Below are 24643 nucleotides of genomic sequence, written 5' to 3'. Positions count from 1 at the left end.
ACGAGAACGCAACGAGAATGTACTCTAACGACGTTGAGATTTCACGAGGCGTTCGACAATGGAAAGAATAAGAGAGTAGCGTTCGTGGCAAAGAAACTGCGACGCTTTTATACACTGAACGAGCCGGACCCTTGCCGAACGAAACAACGTTTCGAATTCGATCCTGTAGAAATTGCTCGAGATAATATCGATCGGGTTGGTTCGACGCGTTCAGTGTCCTTTGCATCGGAATGGAGAAACGAAACGGTGCAATAAGAAGCCGTGTCGACGTTACGATTCGTGGCGACGAACGAAGGGCAATTCGATCGGAGATTTCAACGCCGGGACAAGAGAGGAATCGCGTTGGTGCCGTGACCGCGTGACGATTAATGACAATATCGAGTTATTTCTTTTTTTTTGCACGAGGAAAGCGCGTTCGTCTCGTCGTTACTCTCGACGAAAGATTCTCTCGTAGATCTCGATGAACGAGAGAATCGAAGGTCTCGCGGTCACGGCGTGGCATGCGGCGTTAATAAACGAGGGATCAAAAAATCGAACGCTACAACGTAGACGCAAAACGGTGCAGTGTGGGGAGCTGGGGGAGGGGTTGGGGGTTGGTGGTGAGATAAATCGCGGCGTAGGACGATTAACAGTGATGCAAATGAGTCATAATTACCATTATCAAAGTAAAATTTGTGGAAATCCATTCCCTCGACTAAATTACCTAGAGCCTCCGGCTCGAACGCGGTCAGATGCGGATCACAGATTTTCCTGTAAGCGTAAAACGGCATTAGAATTTCTCAGACTGGTTCCACGTGACCGGTGGCATCGTTTTACGTGGTCACGGTGGGTAACCCCTTGGTAGATCGAACCGCGCGTGTCTCAATTGAAAAATCGATCGCAGGGACTACGCGGATACGTGAACGTTACCGTAATTCGTCTGTACGCTCGTCGTCCGCGCGTCGATCGTCGATCACTTACGTGTACGCCTCGAAATCGCCGGTGTTGATGCTCTCGATCAGCTGCTCGGTCATCTTGATGATCTCCTGACGGCGTGCTGGAATCGTCAATACATTATCGATCAGTTCAACCGCGCGATCGGCACGCCCGATCGACGATGAGAACGATCCGGGCTCATACCGACACATCGTACGGCACAACAGTCACATGCACGAATTCTTTATCAACTTCTACGTCCTACGCCAAAGACTCTCTTATCGTAGATATACCCATTGGAGCCGTCTCGAAATTGTTCAAGCGACATTACCTGCGTCCGATAACGCTACCTATCACCGTAAGTGACAATCTACTCGAAAAATCTACTCGATCGAATCGGGCTCCAATGACACACGATCCTCGAACGGGAAGCGCCCGATCTACGAATTCTCGCATCGAGCCGGAACACTCGAGGCCGAATCGTTCCGTTAATTGTAACACGTGGAGGCAATCGAGCGGTCGTCGCCGCGCGAGACCGTTCGAGGATCGGGTAACGCTCGTGACGGTGAGAAAATTTACTCTTTCCACTCGATCGGGACCGTCAGCAACCGATCCTCGTCGCAACGTCCGGTTGTGAAAGGACGCGTGAGAAGAACGACTCGCGACATCCAAGATCGAGCGGAAACGATTTTATCCGTCGTTCGACGCGCGCGCCGAACAGAGAATTCGAGGCTCTCCCGGGAGCCGATTGTTCTCTCTCTCGTTTCGCAAAGAGCGCACGAGTATGCACGTGTTTCGGTGAACGTGCGTTGGATTTCACGTGTTCACGGGCAAGCAACGTTGCGCAGCCTGAAACCGGAAGCCGTCTTCTCTCGGACGCTAGATGAGTAAGAGATTCACCGTTTGTTCGCTTTTCTTTTTTTTTTTGTTTTCTTATTCCCCCGAATTTTTCTCTACAACTTCCTGGAATTTCTCGTTACTTCGCACGGTGTTCGTGACACACGATTTTAGAACACACGGTGCGCAACGGAATTCGCCCGACGATTCCGTCTGCGAGAATTTCGTGCAACGTTCGAACGAGACGATGAACGAATCTCAAACACGTCCGAACGAGAATCTCTCCACCGTGGTCTCCTTGGTAATCATCCGTCGATTTGCACGCGTCTCCCCGGACGCTCTTCGATGCGCGAGTTTCCTTGGCGATAAACAATGGAAAAATAAATTACGACGAAACGGTCGCATCACCGTCCCGGGATCTTGATGAGAACTAAACGAACTTTGTGTTATCTCTTTTCTATGACCCGCGACCACCACCGTCAGCATCGTCAGCCACAGAGCCTGCGCTCTAACCTACTGCGCACCACACCGAGCGAGACACGTTTACTATTACGTTGCTTTGTTTATTATTATTTTTTTTTCTTTTATTTGGTCACTACACGTGTTCGATAACGGAAACGGAAACGGGTGCAACGGATCCCCGTTTACCGTCGCCACGCGATTGGTACGATGTTTCGTTACCTGAGCACTGGGAGTTGGTCGAGAGCTGGCTGCAGGTCTTGATAGGACACACGATTCTTATTTCTACAAGCAATATATATAGAGATACATACACATATATATAGAGAGATACCGTTGGTTATTTAATGATTCGTTTCAGCGTAGGCGGGAGGATTCTTTCTGTGCGATCGAAGCGGTACCGCGGTAGATCAAGATCCGCGTAGGACTACATCCAGCGTGGTCGGTCAGGCTGCTTGAGATATGTATTCGAGAGAGAAGAAGAAGAAGAAGAAAAAAAAAATTTGTAAAAAAAAAAGGAAAGAGAATTGAGTCCGCGGACATGTTTCCCAGCGTTTCTCGATCTTCGGGGCAACGGTGATACGCGTGGACGTCTCGCGGGACGTCTCTCTCGTTTACCCGTTGTAGAGTCGACTCGAGAACGAGCCGAAAGAAATTCGAGCGAAACGTCGCGGAGCTTAATCCCCGCGAGCGGCGTAAGAGGATTAACCGTCTCCTCCTGGTTCCATCTCGTCCTTATCGCGTGTTTTTTTTTTTTTTTCCTTCTTCTGTGTCCCCTCCTCCGTCCCCTCCGTCGGCTTCCGCAACCGTCTCTAACGATTCTCTCCGTTCCGCTGGCCTCGAAAAATCACCTCGTCAAGTGCACCGATCGTAGGTTAACTACTCCCCCGTAGTCGAGCATACGACGATGTCGATGATCTCGCGCCTTCGGAAGAAACGGGCCGAGATCCGTTCACGGATCGGTAACTCGAGTTCCTCGCGAATCGGCGCGAGTACTCGGAGCCGTTCGGATCGTTCCCACGCTCGAGTCGAACGTCATCTCGGCGTGTACTCGAAACCTCTCAGCGATACAGAGTTACGGAGCTACTCGAGTATCTCGAGTTACCCCCAGTTCTCCGAGTAGCCGATTTTCGAGTCGTTGGAATTTCTCGAGGCACCCGACGAATCGTCCACGTACATCTCCGCGAGTTACTCCAATTTTGCACCGAGCCAGTGGAACTCCCATTCTCGAGCGATACGAATTATTTTTCCAGCTACGAGAATTTCTCCGACCACGTTCCACACGAGTTCGTCCAATTGCTCCGATCTCTCCAAGTATCCGATTCCTCGCAGGCTCGGTGGAGTTTCTCGAGGTAATTGAAGCCTTTTGGTAGCCAGTTTGTTTCAGGTACCTTGAGTTCTCGGGTTGTTTCGAGCTACCCGATATATTTCGAACAGGTGGGATTTCTCGCAGAGTACTCGAACGCGTCGAGCTGGTCGCGTAACCGAGTAGATCGGTTCGTAACCAGTTCGTCTCGGCCCGAATTTCCAGCCACGCGAATCCAAAGCGAACGAACCGCGATCGATTTCAATAAAATTGAACCGAAACGCGTTCGAATACGGTTGGAGCGTACACGACTAATGTTGTGGCTGTTGACGGTCACTTGGAGTGTATAAATAATTCCGCGTTTCGGTCTATTTGTGCGTGGACTTGACTCGGAGATGTTCGCTGTTCGAGCAAACCGGCGCTCAGCTTGGCTGAAATGATCGATGCGTTCTCGTTTCTGATATACGAAACGACGGTGTTGCGTAAGTTCGCTGTAAGCGACCCGCACGTAGCGACGTAGAGAGTTTCATCTTCGAGATGCGATTAGAGACAGTTTTTTTTTGTTTTGTTTCTTATTTTTTTCGACAAATATTATTCTCGGAATTCTCGTTCGAAAAGACTTCGGTATCACATGGGAAAGAAAGTCTTTGACCTCTAGCGTTCGACCGTAATTCTGTCACACGTTTCGAGATTTCGTCGACTCGCGCGACAATCGTTCGGAACAATTTTGAAAACAGTGCGCCGTTGTATGCGGAAATGTTCGCAACGAGAAACTGTTCGATCGTGAACGAGGAAGGGGTTAGAAGCGCGCGAGAAAGACCAAAGTGGTAGCGGATCGTGCGCGGTCAGACCGATGTTGTACTCGGCGCAACTGTGATTATCTTTACCAAAAAATGCCTGCACGGCACGTGTTGCTCGGAAAAAAAATTCATTCCGTACGAGAGGTTCCTCCCGAACATGTACCGATTTATTCTCGCCCGTATCTTTCGAGTACGGTTGAAAAATCACTTCTGCTACGTGATCCTTTCGAAGATCGTTTTTCTACGATGAGAAAAGCTCTTTCGGAAGCGTAACAAGAAATTACGTCGATACCATCAACATTTTACATTTTGTAAAAGCTGTTCGTAACTCGATCAATGAAAATCTAGTAGGTGTACCGTTCGTATTGACCCGGCCGGATTGATTTCACAGTTTGGATAAAATTGAGAGAAAAAAAAATGAAGGAAAGAAAGAACGAAAGAAAGAAAGAAAAAACACTAAACGACACTGCAAACGAGAACAGATGCGTACAACGAAGTAGCTTTTACTGGATCGTCTCGACGACGACACAATTTTCTCGATCGTACACCAGCTGCGAGAAGCGTTCAACGACAATTACGAGTACTTGGAAGCCTTCGCGTTTTGCTGCAACTCGTACTCCCACGTGAAAAATTTTCCTTAGCCTCTGCGAAATGCCAGGAATACAGACGAGATTGCGATCAAACGATTCTCTATCAGCGGACTAGCGTAAGTAATGTCATTAACTACGAAGCCTGTCCGACGATTTTTTTTTTTTTTTTCGTTCACCGTTTCACACAACACAATTTATTGGGTTTCAGTAAGTTTTATTTGTACGTTCACAGTTTGCGCCTACACAATGGATTACACGTGGATTTGTAGCGTTCAGCGTGGACAAGAGCCTAATCAATATACCTACGCGACGCTCGATTGCCAGCGACGAGTAAAATACCATTTTCCGGCGTTAATCGTACGATTCGATATCCCGTTGATCGGGCCACCGAGACGGATTCCTTTCGATACTCGAACGTAACGAATATTCGGTAATTCGTTTCGGAAAATTTATTTTCCACGTGCCGGTACGGTGTTGAAAATATTTCGATATCCGACTCTCGACTGTTCGCTGATAAACACGGATTTTAAATTCCACCGGAGTTTGTACCTAACGCAACCGTGTGCTTTTCCCGAGGGAAGAAAATTTTGTTCCCATTTTCGAATCGGATACCGAACGATACGTTTCGACGATTTCGTTCAGAGAAATGATATTTTACGGTGGTCAGTTTGCACACTAAAAATCTGCGATACATAATGCGGGATAAACAATGGGAGCGCACAGAGACAATTCTCCGAGTGTTTCGTAGATCCCTTTTGGTACACATCCCCTCTGCCTTGCGTACAAGGACAATTATTGCGCGAGACGCGTTTCTCCGAAGGGACGAGAGAGAAAAAAAAAAGAAAAAGAAGAAAGAAACGAAACGAGACGAAAAATATATATATATATATATACATATATAAAAAAAAAAACAAAAAACGACCGTTCTCCTCGACAGGTGAACTTCTCGAAATCGTTGAACGAGATTCTGGTTCTACTAAAGTGTCGTTGGATCCTTGGTTGTCCGATGATGTCCTGTTGACTCCTCCGTCTGATCAAGCACGATACTTACTACTTACGGGTCGCCGTTCGCCGACACGAAACCGTGACTACTTGCTACGAGAAGATACGCGATACGACGAAACACCAGGAAACGGTTCACCGGTTTCAATGATCCGCGATTTCTCGAACTCGAACGCGAATCCAGTCGTGTCGCGATCAATCCTCTCGTCGACGGTTCCTTCGTTAACGAGCTCGTCGTATCGCGGAGCTAATCACGCAGCGTGCTACCGTTTCAAGACGAAACGTCAGTGTCAAGCACGAACGACGTGTCTCGATTACCCAGGTATTCGAAAGAAAGGGGCGACACTCAAAGATACTGTCTCCGAAGACGAAACAAGAAGCTCGCGCGGGGAGATTGTTTGCGACGCTTGACGGGCCTCGTGGTTCGTTTCGAATTTAGCCCCCGATCGTTCGTTTCGCGAACGGAACCGAGATCGTCCAATTGAACGACAATTAACGAGACCAAGTGTCCCGAGAACGGAATTCGAGGCTCCGCGAAACGTCGCGCAGCTCGAACTTCACGAGACGCTACACCGTCTAAGCTTCGAGCAGACGTCCTCGTCCTTCGTCCTTTTTTTTTTCGTTTTCCTTGGGACCTTACCGGCGTTGATTCTCTTCTTACCGTCTTCCGGGTCGCAACACTCGGCCCGGCTGAGCTGCACGTATCCAGCCACGCCTGCCCGCCGTACTTCTGGTTCTGATATATTTTTCGTATCGTTCGTACCGTTCGGGTGCATGCAATTGAAATCGACGCGGCATGCCAGGCGATGCGTGCAAACCGGAACATGCAGAAAACACAGAGGAGCGGGTCATCGTACGCGTTCCGCAAAAATCAAAAACCGATTGCCCCTCGCGAGCAACCAGGGGGGAGAGGAGAGAGCTGGGAGTTCGTCGCGAAACACGGCCATTGTCCTTCGCGAACTGATCGAAGGGTTGCTCCTCGATGCTCGAATCATCGAAGGTTAACGCATCGTTCCGGGAGTTACGAGGAGATTCTTTACAGAAACGACCAAATCGCGTGTTCGGTGTATCGATATTTCTCAACGGGAAGAATTTCGAAAATATGCACGGTGAAACGAAAATCGAAGAACGAATCGTGATCAAATTTTCGGCGAAATCGAGAACGTAATTTTGACCGAAGTGACGACGACGACGACGACGACGACGACGACGGAGCTATAAATTTGAATCTTCGTGCGACGGGTCAGAGAGAAACCGGTTCCGGGGTATCGTTCGGTAATTTGAAAATTTCGTAATTTCGATCAATAGATTTCCAAGCGAAAGAGAAAACGAACACGAATCGTGGAACGTGTCCACCGTTTCGGCGATGAACGTATTGCTCGATGATGGGTCCCGTCAGCCAACGCTATGTAAAAATATCTTCCATTTGCGAAATGGAAGTTTGATTTATGGCCGTGCCAGCGATAAATGCACTTTTGGCTATTATGGGAATCAATCGAGCCGCACAATGCGGTCGCGAGAGCTTTTCCGTACAATCGAATGCATTATCGGCGATCATTGCGACCGATGCGACGCGTCTTCCGCAATTACAGGATCGATTCGATAAAAGTGACGCGGCGACGAATCTCCGGCCAGAGCGGCCAAGTCGAATAATTCTGCCATACGGCGGCAATTTTCAAAAATTCTCCGAAATTCTCATCGTTGCTTCTACTAAATTCCTAATTCGTCGAGCTATCGTAAATTAATTTCATTCTTGTACGCACATTTTTTATTTATTCGATCGATACTACACACGACCCTGTCGCACCTAAGACAGTGCACCTTCCCTGAAATTTTCCCGATCGATCGTACATCGTCACGGTTAATTTTCAAGGTGAAGAAAATTTCTCCCAAGAATCTATTCAGGTTTTCCAATATCGATCGAATCTCATCGCCCGGATGATCGGTATAATGCGCGATCGGTAGACGGTGAAACGATCGCACGAACATACAAATTTGTTACTTCGCGAGTAGAGTTTCGTCGCGGATGCTCCTTTCGAGGAACGGTTTCTCGCGATGGATTGGTACCGTGTCGAAACGGGCGAGGAACGAGCAACGCGAACGCGAACTCGACGCGTACAAGCCTGTACCGAGGATGTACCGTGTGTCAGCGTGTATACGCGTGGGAGGAGATCGCGAACGCGTCGAGAAGACAAAGGTTGGGACGGTTACAGGTGTTAAACGATACAGACCGTTGCTTGCAGAGTCGTAGCGTCGCGACGATGCCGTGGGCGTCGCCGCGGTGTGGTTGCCGATGTAGACGGCCGCCGGCGATGACGGCGAAGCGCCGGTCTGGCTGTTCTGGCTGTTGCTGCTGCTGCTGCCGCTGCTACCGCTTCCAGCTAGTCATGCAACCAACCAACCAAAACACGAGCTACTGTCAGCCTCCGTGAACAGCTTCGTCCCGGTCTCTTCTGGTTACTTTTCGTACCGTCACGTGTCTCTTGCTGCGCACTCTTGATTCTTGTCGAATCGGTTTCGATCGACCGAGGAAAAATCGCGAACCGAACCGTACCGGGCTCGTACAACCACCCAATGATCTTCGTTGACCTAATTTTCCACGTCGACTCGATCGACGATCGAAGAACAATTTCACCCGCGAATCGCGACAATTGTTGGCGACGCGTTAACGTTCCACACGCGAGAAAATGGATACAGTGAACACGAAACGTTTTCCATACTCGTCCCGAAGATTCTCCAAGCGCTTAATCGAGTATTAGCGAGAGCTGGAAATTGTATCGCGTGGATCGTGGGGAACCAGTGGAGTACCGGGTGCAAGGAGAATACGGACAGTGATGGTTGTTCGGTGTGTCCGTCCATTACACGCTACTTCCACTTGCGCCGTATACTCGCGTCTTCTAACTAATGGGACCAATAGCAAAGAAACCATCGCCAGTAGAAACGGCGCGTAATGGACGGACACTCGAGTCAAGACGCGCTCGATCGAGTACCCAGAGAATATTAAAAATCGATTCTGCAGGGAAAAAAGTTTCGTTCTCGATCCACTTTCTCGCGTTGAATAATCGTATTGTTTTTATTGTACGATCCAAGTTATGGAACACTAGAACGAATATGTATATTTTTTTGGTATATTTAACTTTTAACGACGATTCCCGTTTTTTCCTCGACGACGAGACGCGCGAAGAGTTGTAGCGTACTGCCTTGAGAGAATTGAAAAAACCAAGGAGAGAGAGAGAAAGAGAGAGAGAGAGATAAAGAGAAAATATTAAAAAAAGAACAATAAAGAGAAAGAAATCATCGAAAAGCAAATCGGCAGAATGCAGAGGCGATTGCGTGGCGCTCGTTCGAAAACGATTTCGAACGAGTCTCGCTCGAAGATCGAAGAGTATAACGCAGTGTAAATAATGCTCTCGGTCGCTTGAACCGATTAATCTAGATCAGACAGTACTAGGTAAAAGCGTGTGTGGGCGGTGGTGTGGTGCGTCGAGATCACTCGACGAGAAGCGAGTTTTCGTTTGGATTCGGTGAAACGTGGTCGTGGGCGATGAGCCGTGAACGATGAAAATTCTCGAATAGCGGAAAATGTGCTCGGGCTTGGTGAAAATGAGAGAATTGTGTTGCGGTTAAGGGCGATGGTAGTGGTGGTGGTGGTGGTGGTGGTGGTGGTGGTGGGGGTCGGGTGGGCGGGGTCGAACATTGAAATGCGTGGAGATCTATGGTTCGCGAAGCGTGAACTCGCTGCGCGCGAGCGTGTACGCCCTCGGGATGTGACCAGAGCGAGTTTTTAGGAGAATAAGAAAAATCCAAGTCATGCTTCGACTCTAAAATTGGGACTCACCGATTACTGCCTAGCGATTTCGGTCTTCGGTCCTGCTTTTCTAGCGTGAACACAGAAGCGAGTTTAGAGACGCTCCAACGCGATTCGCTCTCGCGAGCGTCGTTGCGTGATTCTTGGTAGCGTTTTGCGTTGTAACTTAAAGGACCGACTTATAGACACGTAGCGAGACGATTGAAAAATCCCAGTCCCTCGGTTTTTTTTATTTTTTTTTTTTTTTGTTTTTTTTTCCTCCTCTCTCTAAAAATAATTTCCAAGTCGGAGACAGCGCGCAGCTTGTCCCCTCTGTAACGAGGTAGCAATTGCGCTGTATTTCCTTCGCGGTGACATTTATTTATTTTTTTCTCCACGTTGCTCGTTCGTTCCTCCTACGCTTGTTCGTTATCGTAGCTCGCACGCTTCGCTGGAGTTGCAATTACGAGAGAAATTATATCCCGCGAAATATCATCGTAAGGTAAGCTCGTTCGAGAGATTCGTAGATGCAACACGCTCGGTCCTTTAAGCGCGATTCGAGCGTTCCCCCTCGTTTCGAGGATACGTTATCCGCTCTGTGTCTCGAAGCTTCCGGGATTCGGTTGGAATAAAAGGTCACCGATCGGGGAAGCGAAAACCTTACCGATTCGTCTGGTTAGGGTCGTCTCGCAGGTTCGGTATCCTTGGACTCGTGTTTATCTCCTGCGTGGTTGGGCGCACGTTACGTGTACGGTGCGTTCCCGATGAACAGCCGCAAAGGAGAGTCTGCAATTTCTCTCTGGACTACGGTCCCCGCTGGGACCGATCGTAAACTTTTATCGCGGACGAGCGATAAAAACGTGGATCGTAATATCTCTCGACAACGCTCCGATTATTCTCGTTCCGCTCTTCGTTGTTTCGTCGCGCGAACTCGAACGAGAGAGAGAGAGAAAGAGAGAGACAGATAGATAGACAGATAGATGGACAGAGAGAGAGAGAGAGAAACGAGCGCGCATAGCGTTCGTCGTCGCGACGCCGTCGTTTCCGGGGCGATTCTTCATCGACCGTTCCCCTTCCCCCGTACGGTTCTTCTCCCAACGGTTTTCCGCTCGTTTCGAGCCGCGGCGCGGATTTTACGAGGGAGTGTCCCGTTACACCGTCGCGCGGTGCATATTTGGTTCCTTCGTTCGTACTTTGTTCTTTTTCGGTCTGAATAACCAGCGTCGGACAGGACAGGCTTCGTAGGTTGGCTTCGTTCGCCGCGCAGAGATCGATTCGACGACTCGATACTTTCGCGCGGTGGAATCCTCGACGCTTGCGAAACGAATCGAACGTGGTACGGAGGCTCGAGCGACTATCGGGGCAGCCAATCCGGTGTCGAGGCGCCCCACTCCCGCGCGTCCCCACGGGCCGCGCACCGGTGCTTCCCCCTCCGAGTCGCCGCGTTGCCTAGCGACCGTGTCCCCCTCCCTTCACCGTGGAGCGCGAAGTGGGGAGAGCTCGTTCGCTCGCTCGCGCAATCATCGAGGTTCCACCGGTTTTACGAACGGCACTGGTCGCTCTCTTTACGGTTTGCGCTTCCAAGCGACTTCCAAGAAGAATAAATTTGTCCTCCCCCCACCAATTCGTGTCGGTGATACGAAACGAATAGGGGGAATTAAAGCACCGCGTGGATAATATATAACTGGTGGCGTGAAACGGTATCCGGTGAGTTCGGGGTTGGTTCGCACGTGGCTGCAATTAAACGTGCGATTTACGTCCGGGACGTTTATCTTCCAGGCGTGGATGTTTCAACGGTGGCCTTGAAAAACCGTGCGAGATCGGTCTCATCGGAAGCTCGCGATCGTGATTCGCGAGGAGCTCGACGCTGGCGTAGGCGGAAGTGACAAAAACGTCGCGCGGCCATGATTTTCACGCCGAGAGGCGAAAGAACGGTAGAACACAGAGGTACTCGTTCGCGTTTTCCGTTAGAATCACCGTACACGCCCCGGGCGTCGTGAATAATGGAGGTAATTATTCCGACCGCCTCTGCGCGCGCCCGCACCCGCGCTCGCGCTCCCTCGTAAAATGATAAAACGCGATATTGCGGCGAGGAGGATCGAGGACGACATTCGTGTGCCGCGTTACGTACGAATTTTATAGTTTCGCGTTTCTTTTTCTCTTCTTTTTTTTTTCCCCTCGACCTTTCGACCCTTCGAGCGATTCAATTTACGCGGCTCGTAACTCAATCGGGTCGAGTCGCGCAAGTCGAAAGCACGGGAACGAACGAAATCGGTAAATTGCTTTCTCAAAATCGAACATTCTTCGGATCAGTGTACGCGTTAGGGTTAATCGAACCGCTCCGGATCTCGGGAGTAAATATTAATCGCGGAAGACTCGAGCTGTTCCTTTCTCGACGAAGCTTTCGAAGAATCGGAGATCCAAAGAATGGACCGAATCACGTATCGGCTATTGTTCAAGAATAAATTGTCCGCGCAACGGTATTCCAAAGGAAATCGTTCTGCTCCGTTTACGGAGATCGTTTAAGAAAACATCGTTTACCTTTCTACCGTACTTTCCTCTCGGCCCGATCTCACCAACCGAATTACCTTGCGCTCCCTGTAGGAGTACCGCGGCTATTCCAAGGGGGTTCCCTTGAACCTGGTTTTGGGGTTGCTTGTTCGTCTGGCTCGCTGCCCCGACTACCCTGGCGAACGCGGACACGGCGGCAGGACTGTTCGGAGGCGTGCCCTGGGAGGCGGGGCCTTTGTCGAAGATTTCGAATGCACCGATTAGAAGTGTCAGCAAAGAGGGGCGCGTCCACGCGGGGGGGTCCAAACGCAACAGAGTCCACAGAACACCCTCAATGATCAGTCAGCTAGACCGAGTCGTAATCGGGCCCATCGAGATTAATTCCGTGTTAGGAGACATTGAAATCGCTTGACGCGGGGAATTAGCGGGTCTCGGTTAGTAATCGGGATACGGAGTCTTCGTCGAGACTTCGAGGATCGAGTTATTTAGATGGAAGTCGTAGCGCCAACGGGAGATCACGGGAACACAACATCGCCGAACGGGCAGCCAGACCCGGTCTTGTTCGGGTCCAGGGATATTAATTCTGGGTTAGAAGACATTAGAATCGCTGGCACGAGGAACGATCGAATCTCGTTAGAGGCTTGCGAGAGCCTTTGTCGAAACTTCGAGGAGTATTTAGACACCAGGTGCAACAAAGTTCGTGGAGCACCTTACCGAACACACGGCTAGACCCAGTCGCGTTTGGGCCTACGGAGATTAGTTGGATGTTAGAAGGTCTTGATTCGGTGGCGGGGGTATTAGCGAGTCTGGTTATTCGATGCACAGCGGTTTGAAGATTTCCAACGCGTTTATTAGAGGGTTGAACAAGGCGGAGTACGGTACAGAGGCTGAAGCGCAATACAGATCACGGAAAGCCTAACTTAAATAGACCGGGTAATAAAGCTCGTCGAGGTTAATCGTTGGACGACGTCAACTGAATTTTCGACGTTCCCTCCTCGTCGTGATATTGTTTCGTTGGCGCGTTCTGTGCACCAACGCGTCCCTTGCTCTCCGCAACTTTTCCGTTCTTCTCGAGACGAGAATTCGAATCGTTGGGGACGAGGTGCGATCGCGCGCAGAACGCTCGCGTTGGACCGTGGTCGCAATTGGGTCCGTCGAGATCGATTACGCGTTAAAAGTCGTCGAGATATTCGCCCCTGTGGGTTACGACGAGTCGCTCGTTCGAGTCTCCAACGAAAGAGGCGAGTCCCAACTGCGACACGATCGGTCGCGACGAGAACGCAGCTGGAACCGACGAGATTAATTCGGTGTTAGGGTTGACGCCGACTCGTAAGCGGATTTCAAGCGACCAAAGCGACGAATTAGCGAATTTCGTTGCCGGTGGAACGGGTACGACAAAAAAGGAACGCAAACTCGACAACGGGAGTACTCGGTACGGACCCGAGTCCACAACTGGATCCACGTAGATTGTCGTTAGAGCGAGCCGTTGTTAACAACTCTGGGAGCAAACGCGTCGAATCGACCGTGACTGAACGAAACGATCTCGAATATGGAATCTTTCGTTCGGGTAACACACACTTCGACGAATTCGTAGCGAAATTTATCTTTCACGGTACGGTAAGATTTTTCAACGTTTCACCGCTACGTTCCACTCGAAGCTGAAAGTTTCTCGCGTTAGAATTCTTTTGCCTCGCAATTCTTCACGGTAGAATCTTTTCAGTAGCCGTGCACCGGAGGCTGCTCGCTCGTAGCCTGGAATTTTCCCCGCGAGGAAACCGCGTCGTTGGTCGTTACTTTCCTTTGGCGAAGTCGAAGGAATTTTCTCCTTGATTTTCGCCTCGATTCTCGCACGAGAGGAATAACAATCTCTCCCCGGTCGTTTATCAACGGAGAACTCGTAGAAAAAATCACGAATAAGGATACTTTGGTACCGCGTGAACTGGACTTCTCTTCAACGCGGAATTCGTTTCAAGGGTACCTGAAACGATTGTTGTGCGTCGATTGGACGAGTTTCTCCCAAGGTTTCGGCACACGCTCGGTCGAAGGGATGTTCGCACGGGGTGAATTTCACGTCGTTGTTATCTTCAGCTTCTTTCGAAAGATCGCGACGTCGACGACGCGCGATTGGCAAACTCGCGCGAAGATCGACAATTTTCGACGCGTTGGCCGCGTGTGCGCGATCGACCTTTCCTAAGTGGAACGAGAATAGAGTTACGCACAGTCACGATAGATTTTCGCCCGCACGCCGACATAGACACGGTTTCGCTCCTGAAATAGATCGAAAAGGCTGGCTGCGATCGTGACCCAACGCTCGGCCCACGACTACCAACTCACGACGGAAGTTCGTTTTCGCGTGGGACGACTCCATTAATCATCGAACCGGTTCCCCCACCTCGTGGAAATCATCGTAGAGCCGCGAAACGACCGCGATTCCTCGTCCACGAACTGGTTCGCCGCGACGAGAACCCGTGGCTTCGGTCGAGAACTCGATCGTTCTTCGAGAGGATCGACAATCTTTGGCGTATCGGCGAAACCTCGACTCGCGATCTTCGAGGTGATCGATACGTTGGAAAACGAGCGGATACGATCGAGGAGAAAAGTTGAAGAACCATGTAAAAATTACCAACCGAGGAATCGATGACCACGTTGACATTTTCCGTCGACTCGACGCAACGAACAACGTATCGACGAATATACGTCCGTTTAAGGCCGCTCGAGTTACACCAAGGTCACCGATATCTTCAACAGTAGAATCGTATATTTGGCGAGCGGTTCGCGCGCGCGTTTAAAATAACAGAAGCCGCACCGCGAGCACACCAAAGGGAATTCTACACTCGTCGACGACCAACCAGACGACCGAGACAACGTTCCCTTCGAGTTATCGTTTCAAACTTGCCAAGGTCACCGGTTATTATTCTCTCCCGCGATAGAATCGTATATTTCCTTTCGACTCGGACGTAACGCACAGACTCCGTAAACGAACCGTCTTTGGAACAACGGAATTTTATACTCTGTTCTCCGTTCGATGATCGAATTCGAACAATCGCGGTCTGGTCGAAGAACGGGTAGAATACCACCGAACGAAGTACTCAACGACCTCGAGAACAACTTCCGAGCGAAATGACTGAACGAAAGCTTTTTAATCGCGACGCATCGCTCCCTCGAGAAGCAATTATTTCTTCCTTTTTTTTTCGGCGGTACACTTTCCTCGCGACGCGAACCGAACGGAATACATCAACGTGGCCCGTCTCCAACTGGGCCGTTCTATATTACTCAGTTGGCATTCGAACGGTACCATTCTTTTTCTCCAATTTTTCGTTCCTCGATCGTTGGTGGTCCGGTGACAATCGAACGAACAAAGATACTCCCCGGTGGACGCGGTTCTCGTATATTTCCACTGCACAAACGTTCGCACGGGCTCACCGTAATTGTCGGGCTGCTTCGAGGAACCCGGTAAGCCGGCGGTGGCCGACATTTCCGAAGACTTCAACGAGTTTTCCCTCCGAGTCGCATTTAGCGTTGTCGGTGCCCGCCTGGCTCGCCGCCCTGCCCGCACTTTTTCCACGGTTCAGCCGCGCGAACGAACCAACCGATGTGAGAACAATCGAACCGGTCTGCTCGAGATGACGGGGACGCGTTATCTCGCGAGCGAAGAATTCGTCAGCGGAAAACAGAGAGAGAGTTGAAAATCGACGTTGGAACCAGCTTTCGGCGCGGTTACGCGCGCGATCGTCCGCGAGGTGGGCCGAGCGAACGACGCGAACTGCTGCCAATCTATTTCCAAGCGGTGCCAAGCGGCCAGGTATTTCCGTTGACAGCTGACCAACGCGGCCGCTCGACGCGCTACACCGCGATCTTTCCGCGAAGACTCGCGCGGATCCTCCGCGCTACATCGTGATCTTTCCGCGAAGACTCGCGCGGCTCCTCCGCAATTTTTCCGCGAAGATTCGCGCGACTTCTTCGCGCTACACCGCGATCTTTCCGCGAAGATATCGCGCGGCTTCTCCGCGCTACACCGCGATCTTTCCGCGAAGACTCGCGCGGATCCTCCACGCTACACCGCGATCTTTCCGCGAAGACTCGCGCGACTTTTCCGCGTTATACCACGATCTTTTTGCGGAGACTCGCGCGTCTCCTCCGCGATTTTTCCGCGAAGACTCGCGCGTCTCCTCCGCGATCTTTCCGCGAAGACTCGCGCGGTTCCTCCGCGCTACACCGCGATCTTTCCGCGAAGACTTGCGCGGCTCCTCCGCGATCTTTCCGCGAAGACTCGTGCGGCACCTCCGCGTTACACCGCGATCTTTCCGCGAAGATATCGCGCGGTACCTCCGCGCTACACCGCGATCTTTCCGCGAAGACTCGCGCGTCTCCTCCGCGATCTTTCCGCGAAAACTCGCGCGGCACCTCCGCACTTTCCAGCGATTCCGGAACCACGATGGCGAACACTCTTCCGCGCGATACGCGGAACTCTCTTCCAAACGAAGCCGAGCGTTCTTCGTCGTTACGCGACGCCGAACGATTTTCGAACGCGAGGTTTTCAATTTCACGCGGCACTTTCAACGGTCGCTGCTATTGGTAGATTTATTCGGAGAGAAAAATCACTAGACGTCGACGAAAAGTCGGTCAAACTACCACCGAGGAAATATCGAAGAATAATAAGAGAGACGAATAACCGTGGCTAACCGCGTGGAAGGTTTAGTCGTGGCGAAGGGTAAGTATTCTAAACTTTGTTTCGATCGTTCTACGGTGTACCGATGTCGATTAATGGCTATAACCACCGAAAGGGTTTGAATCATTTTAGACTTCTTTTTAAAGAAGAGAGTCGAATAACCGTGGCTAACCGCGTGGAAGGTTTTGTTGTAGCGAAGGGTAAGTATTCTAAACTTTGTTTCGATTGTTCTATGGTGTACCGATGTCGATTAATGGCTACAATTTCCGAAAGGGTTCGTTTGAATCATTTTAGACTTCTTTTTAAAGAAGAGAATTGAATAACCGTGGCTAACCGCGTGGAAGGTTTTGTTGTAGCGAAGGGTAAGTATTCTAAACTTTGTTTCGATTGTTCTATGGTGTACCGCAGTCGATTAATGGCTACAACTACCGAAAGGGTTCGTTTCTTTTAGATTTCTTTTTAAAATTACTCAATTATTCACTGTGTCTTTGTCTAAAATTTTCGTGGACGATTATCAAACCAGGTAACGGTACTCGCGAATCGATTCGTCTTTTACCTATTCAACTTGGAAGATACACGTGTGGTTCGATAGAAATGGTAATACGTTCAGCATTGGTAGTTGTAGCGTCGAAACAAGGTACGAAGGGAAAGATATCGAAAATGTCGAAGAATAATAATAAAGCATGAAAGGTTTCGTCGTGGTTGATGAACGATGACGACGATTAACCATTAATCGCGTCGATTCGGTCACGTTTACCGATTTTCTCCTCGTTTGCCGCCGTTACCTCGGTCAACGAAATCTAACGACTGCCGAAGCAGCGGGATCGCTTCGTAGAGAAAAATAATCGATCGGATCGGTCCGTTTCGTCAATGGAACGCGTCCAATCCGTCGATGAACTCTTTCTCCCTCAGTTACGATCCTCGAACGTAACGTAGTATTCGACGAACGGCGGCTGCTGAACGATCTCTGGCAAACTAGCAAACAGGAGGCAAACAATTTCTAAAGAAAAACCTCTACGATGGGAACGCTACGTCTACAACCTTGGAACCATTCAACGTAAACTGCGCAACAGCGATGCATCCATAAAGCTATCCGTTACGACCGAACGAACTCTCGGATGAAAAGCTAACGGCTACGTATCGAATTACTTGTCGTTGAGCGTTGCCAAGCGGTCAGGTATTTCCACCGGAGGCACGTCTCCGGCGATTACTAATCTCGCGACAAACGAACGAACGAACGACCGAGAGTGATCACGTGTCGTGTTACGGATTGATTCGGTGAAAGAAGCGGCTTGCTCGTGACGGAAAAACAAAAAACGAAAAAAAAAAAAAAAAAAAGAAACGCACCGCGCGTAACAGTATTATCCGTTTCGCTAACGAGCAGCAACGTAGCGAACAGTACAGAACAAAGAGTGTCTAATAGATCGATCTATATCGCTAATCGTATACATTGTTGATCGTTGGACGATACGAGTGGTCGCGGTTGACTTCTCCACCCGTTCTCCCACGGTGGATCCAGTGGGTGGGTGTCTCGAATCGGTCGTCTTCGAATCGTTAATACCTCTCTCGGGTTAGTTCTGTTAATCGGTTGCCTCGTCCAGCGTCGAATCGGCTCGTATTCTAAATCGAGCGCTCTAAATGGACGGGTGGGTAAACAAACAAGAAGAACCCGGCGCTCGTGCGGGAGAAACAACAGTCTACGGCAACCTAGACCTCTAACAGTTTCTCTCTAAATTGAACGCGGACGTCGTGACGTGCGGCGTCCGCTTGCAGCGAGTTACGGCACACGTGCGCGGGCGCGAGTCGTTCCGTCTACGAATTCTTGGAGAATCTTGGTGACTACCACGGGCTCGTCACGGTTAAAGGGAACTCTGTACGTTCAACAGGAGTCGTTCCAGGTTACGGGTTACCACGATCCATCGAGGATCCACCCGTAGATTTAATTCCAGGGATTGGGAGGAGCACGCGATCCATTAGGAGTCCACCGGGTGACTTAATTCCAGGGGTACGACACCAGGGTACCGTGATCCAACGGGGGTTCACCTGGCGACTCGACTGTCAGGAGTTCGACTAGGGTACCGTGATCCAACGAGAGTTCACCTGGCGACTCGATTGTCAACTAGGGTACCGTGATCCAACGAGGGTTCACCTGGCGACTCGACTGTCAGGAGTTCGACTAGGGTACCGTGATCCAACGGGTGTTAACCTGGCGACTCGATTGTCAACTAGGGTACCGTGATCCAACGGGGGTTCACCTGGCGACTCGATTGTCAGGAGTTCGACTAGGGTACCGTGATCCATTGGTAGTTATTATCCGACGATTCGATATCAGAGCTTCGAACGGGAGTCCGTTTGTTCACGAGTCTACCCGGCGACTCGATCGCCAGCGATCCCCGACCGGTATAACCGCGATCCTTCGGTTGGTTCGATTCCAGGATTCCAAATTGGAGATCCACGACTCTTTAGTCGACACCCTTTCTTAACCTTGGGGGCCCCCAACCGTAAACGGAACGACTCGTGCGTACGCGTTGCTCACGAGTCCGAGGGAGGGATGCGTGTTCCATCCTGTACGGATGCAAGGTGGGTTTCGGGGTGCTACGATTAATTAATTGCGGATCGATTAGAGAAAGCAACGCGCGCAACGTCCTGATTAGTTCGTGGAACGAGAGGAGGCTGGAGAGACGGTAAATCCGAAGTACGAGTTAGCGGAAGCTGGAACAGACAGGGTGCAAAAGCTCGGCTCGAAGCTCGTCACTGAGCCCCTCGTGGGATTGGCTTCTCCGACTCGCGGCTTCCGGTTCCCTCTCGACGACGTAGGAACGAAATTCTAACGTATTTTGGACTTTACTCTTCTGTTCTCTTTCTCGTTAAAAACGAACTGTCGATAGTTTCTTTTTCTCGGAGCGAGAGGAGCTCCGTTAGAACCGAACGTTCGATAGTTTCTTTTTCTCGGAGCGAGAGGAGCCCCGTTAAAAATCGCTGGAGACACGAGTCACCCGATCGTTTCGTTTCGTAGGTAAAGTATCCACGATCGATTACTCGTTTCTTCTCGTTCCAAGAGACCGTGTCCCTCGCGCGACCAACACCTCAACGAAACCGGTAACGCGATTCTCGAGGGTCACGAAACGGGTACTCGATATCCGAGATGACGACAATCGACACAAGGTCGAAGACGCGGGAAGCCAATGAAACGTCTTTGCGTTCGCGAGGACGGATTTCAAGCTCGGGAGTGCACGGCTCCAGCTCGCGAATCGGAGAAGCCAGACTGACCGGAGAACGTTTACACGTAACATGTATACATATATATATATATATATATATATACATATACATATATATTCATATATATATATATATATATATAAATACGTATAGGGTGTACATATGTACGCGTAGGTACATATGTATACACAGAGAAGACGTAGACGTCGAAACGTATAGGTTTCTCGGTCTTCGATATGCAAGTTTACCTTCGGGTTCTTTGGCAATGACCGTGCTGCTCCGGTCGACGCCGCCCTTCTTATCCTCTGCACAACATACACACATACGTCACGTATACGGATATGCGAGAATTTCGATTTACATATCGCCGTATATACAGGAGTGGATAATCGCTAGCCGCGCGCTTAAACGGGGGAGCTGAAGCATTTCGTTTAACGTTCTAGCGTTACGCGGGAGAGCCAACCAAAAAGCAAAGGGGACCTTCTCGAGTTTCGAAAACATTCGCAACGTCGATGTCGTCCAACTGAAGTACACCTCGGTCACGGATCGGAGGATACACCATCGATCTCCGAGGTGTCTCGCGAGTGGCAAACATTCCAAGAGGAGAACGAGACGTGAACTCGAGTTTACGGTGTTTACGCACCGTAACGAGGATTCACGATTTTCACGAATCGACGAGAAGTTGGCTACCAGCGAACGAAAAACACCGAGAACGATCTCTTTCTCGGGACGAGAGATACCGGTTACTTTTTGGATGACTTCCAGCGTCGCGCGAGCGCGACGCTTCGATTATTTAACGCAAAGTGGCTGGACTCCGTGGCCGTGTGAAACGGTGCAAAATATTGTAACCGTCCCTCTTGAAACATTCAACGATCGGAAGCACCTTTCGTAATTGCACAAAAGCAACGTTCACTCCGGGGGGAGAGCCGGCGATGGAATTCCTGGCAACCAATCTCATGCCGATCGCAACCAATTAAGCCGACACTCAAAGCAGCAAACATTTACCATCGCAGCGTCAAACTTTTCTGCCAATGTTCGCCCGATTCTCCCCGCGAGTCGATCGCGAAAACGCCCACGGAGTTCCAGCCACTCTACGGGAACAACGATACTGGCTGCTGCGTCGATGATAACGAAGTACTCTCCCGGACTTATCGATCTCTAAACGGTACACTAACCGGGGAGGTAGAAACAGAGAGAGAGAAAGAGAGATAGAGAGAGAGTAAAGAGAGAGAAAGAGAGAGAAAGATACACAGAGAATTGTAGCAGCACCGAGCGTATCGCTTTATTCCTTACTCTCGATGTAATCGGTCCAAAGTATCGTATCGAATCCGGGGTTACTCTCGACGGGGAAGATCGAAAAGAAAGGGAGAGGGGCGTGCGGTGGCCGATCGTACGATCGATGGAAATACAAAGTGGACAGAAGAAGAAGTCGTTCCGTGGAGCAAGTTAAACGATAAAGACTCGGAGAGGGAGAAACGAGTCGCGAAAGTGACGTTCACCCGCGACTTTCGATATCGAACGATATTGTCGCTGATTTCGAACGATCGACCAGTTTGTTAACGAAACAAGACCGGGTTGTTCTTTGACGCGTTTACGAGTTACGAATTTCGATTTGAAATGAAACTCACGGAGAGAAAGCAGAGTCATGGAACGCTGAAGCTTCGAAATGCTTTCCATCTTAGTATCCGCGATTCGATCTTCGGAAAAGAGGGTCGATTTAAAATTTGTTTCTTTCTTTTTCGTATTATAAGTCGATCGTAATTCGTTTCACAGCTGCGCAAACCCTTCGAGAGACACCGATCGTTCGAAATCGGAAGCCAAGAGGGTTAAAAACACAGGTGTCGATCGAAGAAAAGGGAAACGAGGGTCCACGGGGGCAAAGAGGGAGCAAGGGGGTCGGTTCGTGCCGGATGGTGCGGTTCGCGATGAACGTGCAAACGTCGACGAGGACACCGGGACTGGATCGATCGTCTCTCGAGTAAAGGAGGACGACGCGCGTGCAGATCGAACGCGATTTAATCGCGAACTGGGGGGAAGGTTCCAGGGCTGGGTGAACGGGTCTGGAAGTTTCATCGGGGTACGCTTTAAAAACTGGCAGGAATTCCGGGAGTCGTGCTCGAACGAGCAAGGAGCGCGACGATTGTTTCACTTTGCCCGGTGATTCGATCGCTTTTCGTTCGAGTACGCGAAAAGTGGTAATTGACGGACGAGGGGAGAGTAACTGGAGGGGAAACTGAGAAACTCTGCGAGAGGTGGGGTTGTTCTCGAAGACAAACAAGGCTCGAGGAATATCGAGAAACGCGTTCAAGATTTCAGGCACCCGGGATGTTTGTTCGACGTGAAATCGTCATCGAGCTCCTTCAAGTTCCTAAGACTGAGTCTAGAAGGTGTTTATACGGGGTAACGGGTACTGTTCGGGCCGTGGATTCCGCGATTCTCTTAACCCCTTAGCTGTCGCGGACGACAAAGTGTCCTTCGTTCGATACCTATCGGGTTGGAAATCGCTCGAACGATCGCGTTCCACGTTGTTTGTACAGGTAAAGGGTTAAACACGGCCCCGCCTCGGAAGACACGTTCGACGAAGTTACGCGAGTTCTTCTCGCTCGGAACAGATACGGAACTTTTTCGGTGTCCCTTCGGTTCTCTCGCTTCGAACGCTCGACTCGGTATCCGAGAAAGTTTGGCCATTGATGCACAAGCATGCACGAGCGGGACGGATGCATCGTGCGACGACTCTCTATGCGGATGGGTGCCGATCTCGAGGTAGCAAGCTTTTTTGGGTATGCAGCTAAAGCGTCAAGTTGTCCCGCTGGTTGTAGTTTTCTGATCGATCGATCGTATCGATTGGATAAAATCGTTTTTAATAAAATAGCGCGTCACTTCGTTCACGCGAGCGTTGAATCTTCCAGAAGGTTATCAACCGTACCGAACACTAGGACCAGGTTTCGCGGTTTGAAAATCGTCGAATCGATCCCGTTGGAATATTTCTTTTTCATGGGGCATGGTATTGAAATTCGGTGCTACGTATGCGGACTCTTGTCTCGTTAATTTAGCACTCGAACGATTTCTGTGTAAATTCTCGAGCGTTCGTTTGCCACGGATTCGCGGATCGGGTCGTTCTCGCGAATCGGTCGAGAACATCGCGAAGGTGTCGTCGAATATTTCAACGCTCGCTCGGACGAGAACGCGCGGGACAACTTCTCGCGTCGTTGACAAAGCTAGGCGTAACGGTGCGGAAACGAACAGCGAAGGGTCGTGGTATCGGTGCGAGCTTTCGAGAGTGAGAGAGAGAGAAAAACGGGGGGCGCGCGCAAAAAAAAAAAGAAAGGAAAAAAGCAACAAGCTGGAAGCCGAGAAAAAGCAAGTCAGGGGTGGTGTTCATAAATCCATAACACCGGAGTGACGGTGAATCGTGTTCTCGTGGTGTGCCGATGAGAGACTCTTGTGTGTACAGACCTAAGAGTACCAAAGAAGAGGTGACTGGGTGGTGGTGGCGGTGATGGTGGTGGGGGGTGGTGGGTTTTTGTTTTTCCGTGTGACGAGACAGAGTCGATGCAGACAGAGAGACAGAAAGAACGTGACAGAGACAACACAGAAACGGTGTGTGGTGGGGAATCGTTTCCAAGGTACGAGCAGCGTGTGCGAGGGTGGGCATCGTGGTGCCTCCCCTTTTGAAAAATAACAATAATAAAGGATAAACAAGAAAATAAACGAGAAGAAAAACGCATTCGGTGCACAGCGAGAGGAAACGTGTCGCGGATGGAGCACGTGTGTACGAACGAGTGTGAACAACGTATAACCATCGGGACAGAAGAAAGTGAAAAAAGTGAAAGAAAACGAAACGGAGTAGCGACGTTACCAGCGCGGTGTCTTTTCTGATTTTTGTCTCGACTTACGCTCGTTCTTCTTTTTTTGTTTTTTTTCATTTCTTTTTTTACGATCGGTGGCATGTGTGTGATATATATGCTGGCGCCTACGGTGGCATTCTCTAAGACGATCTCGCGTGTACACGTCGTACGCTAAACGTGACGCTTCTAACGCGGCTAAGCTGATCTAACTTTCTAGCTAGGCTGATCTAAACGTTCCAGCCAGGCTGATCTAACGTTCTAGCTAGGCTGATCGCTAACTGGCTCGTTTGGCTAGCGGCGAACGGGAGACGAGTACAAGTCGCGAGATAAGCGAAGAAACGGTCCAGAGATAGGAAGAGAAATTCTCGAGAGGACGATCGACGAGCCACGTCGTTTCCGTTGACGAAAGAATCGAAATCTCGGGTTCGAGAACCTCTCGTTGTCTCGAACACTCGTACTCGAAACGTTCGAGGATCTACGAGCAACCTTCTCGACGACTTCTCGATACTCGTTCTCGTCGTTGGTGTTATTATTGTTATCGTAACAACAATATTACAACAAATATTCACGCGACGCGTTCGTGCCCATTGCTACTTCGAACGCCGCAAAATTCCGAGTATCCATCGTCCGAGGTGCTCGTGGTCCTCGAAATCGATTTCTTCGTCGATTCGACGACGAGGCTCGACGTTGAACCGCT

At 50.1% G+C, this 24643-nt stretch overlaps 1 protein-coding gene across 35 annotated transcripts in view; it reads right to left on the bottom strand.

The window, feature by feature from the left end:
* Camkii (Calcium/calmodulin-dependent protein kinase II) overlaps positions 1-24643 on the bottom strand; it is a 136440-nt gene that overhangs the window by 1078 nt on the left and 110719 nt on the right. For 5 of the 35 annotated variants that reach the window (XM_076317925.1, XM_076317928.1, XM_076317926.1 and 2 more), the window contains 5 exons: positions 20347-20403; positions 8141-8290; positions 2434-2496; positions 961-1036; positions 656-750 (listed from right to left, as the gene is read on the bottom strand). In XM_076317925.1, the coding sequence (XP_076174040.1) occupies positions 656-750; positions 961-1036; positions 2434-2496; positions 8141-8290; positions 20347-20403 (441 nt within the window). Of the gene's footprint in view, positions 1-655; positions 751-960; positions 1037-2433; positions 2497-6333; positions 6646-8140; positions 8291-12284; positions 12441-20346; positions 20404-24643 lie in introns of those variants that run through there. The other 30 variants (XM_076317939.1, XM_076317940.1, XM_076317952.1 and 27 more) reach the window with 9 other exon arrangements.

This window comes from Ptiloglossa arizonensis, chromosome 8 (assembly GCF_051014685.1).
Source record: "Ptiloglossa arizonensis isolate GNS036 chromosome 8, iyPtiAriz1_principal, whole genome shotgun sequence".
Lineage (NCBI taxonomy): Eukaryota > Metazoa > Arthropoda > Insecta > Hymenoptera > Colletidae > Ptiloglossa > Ptiloglossa arizonensis.
This window is presented reverse-complemented; position numbering and strand designations above follow the sequence as displayed.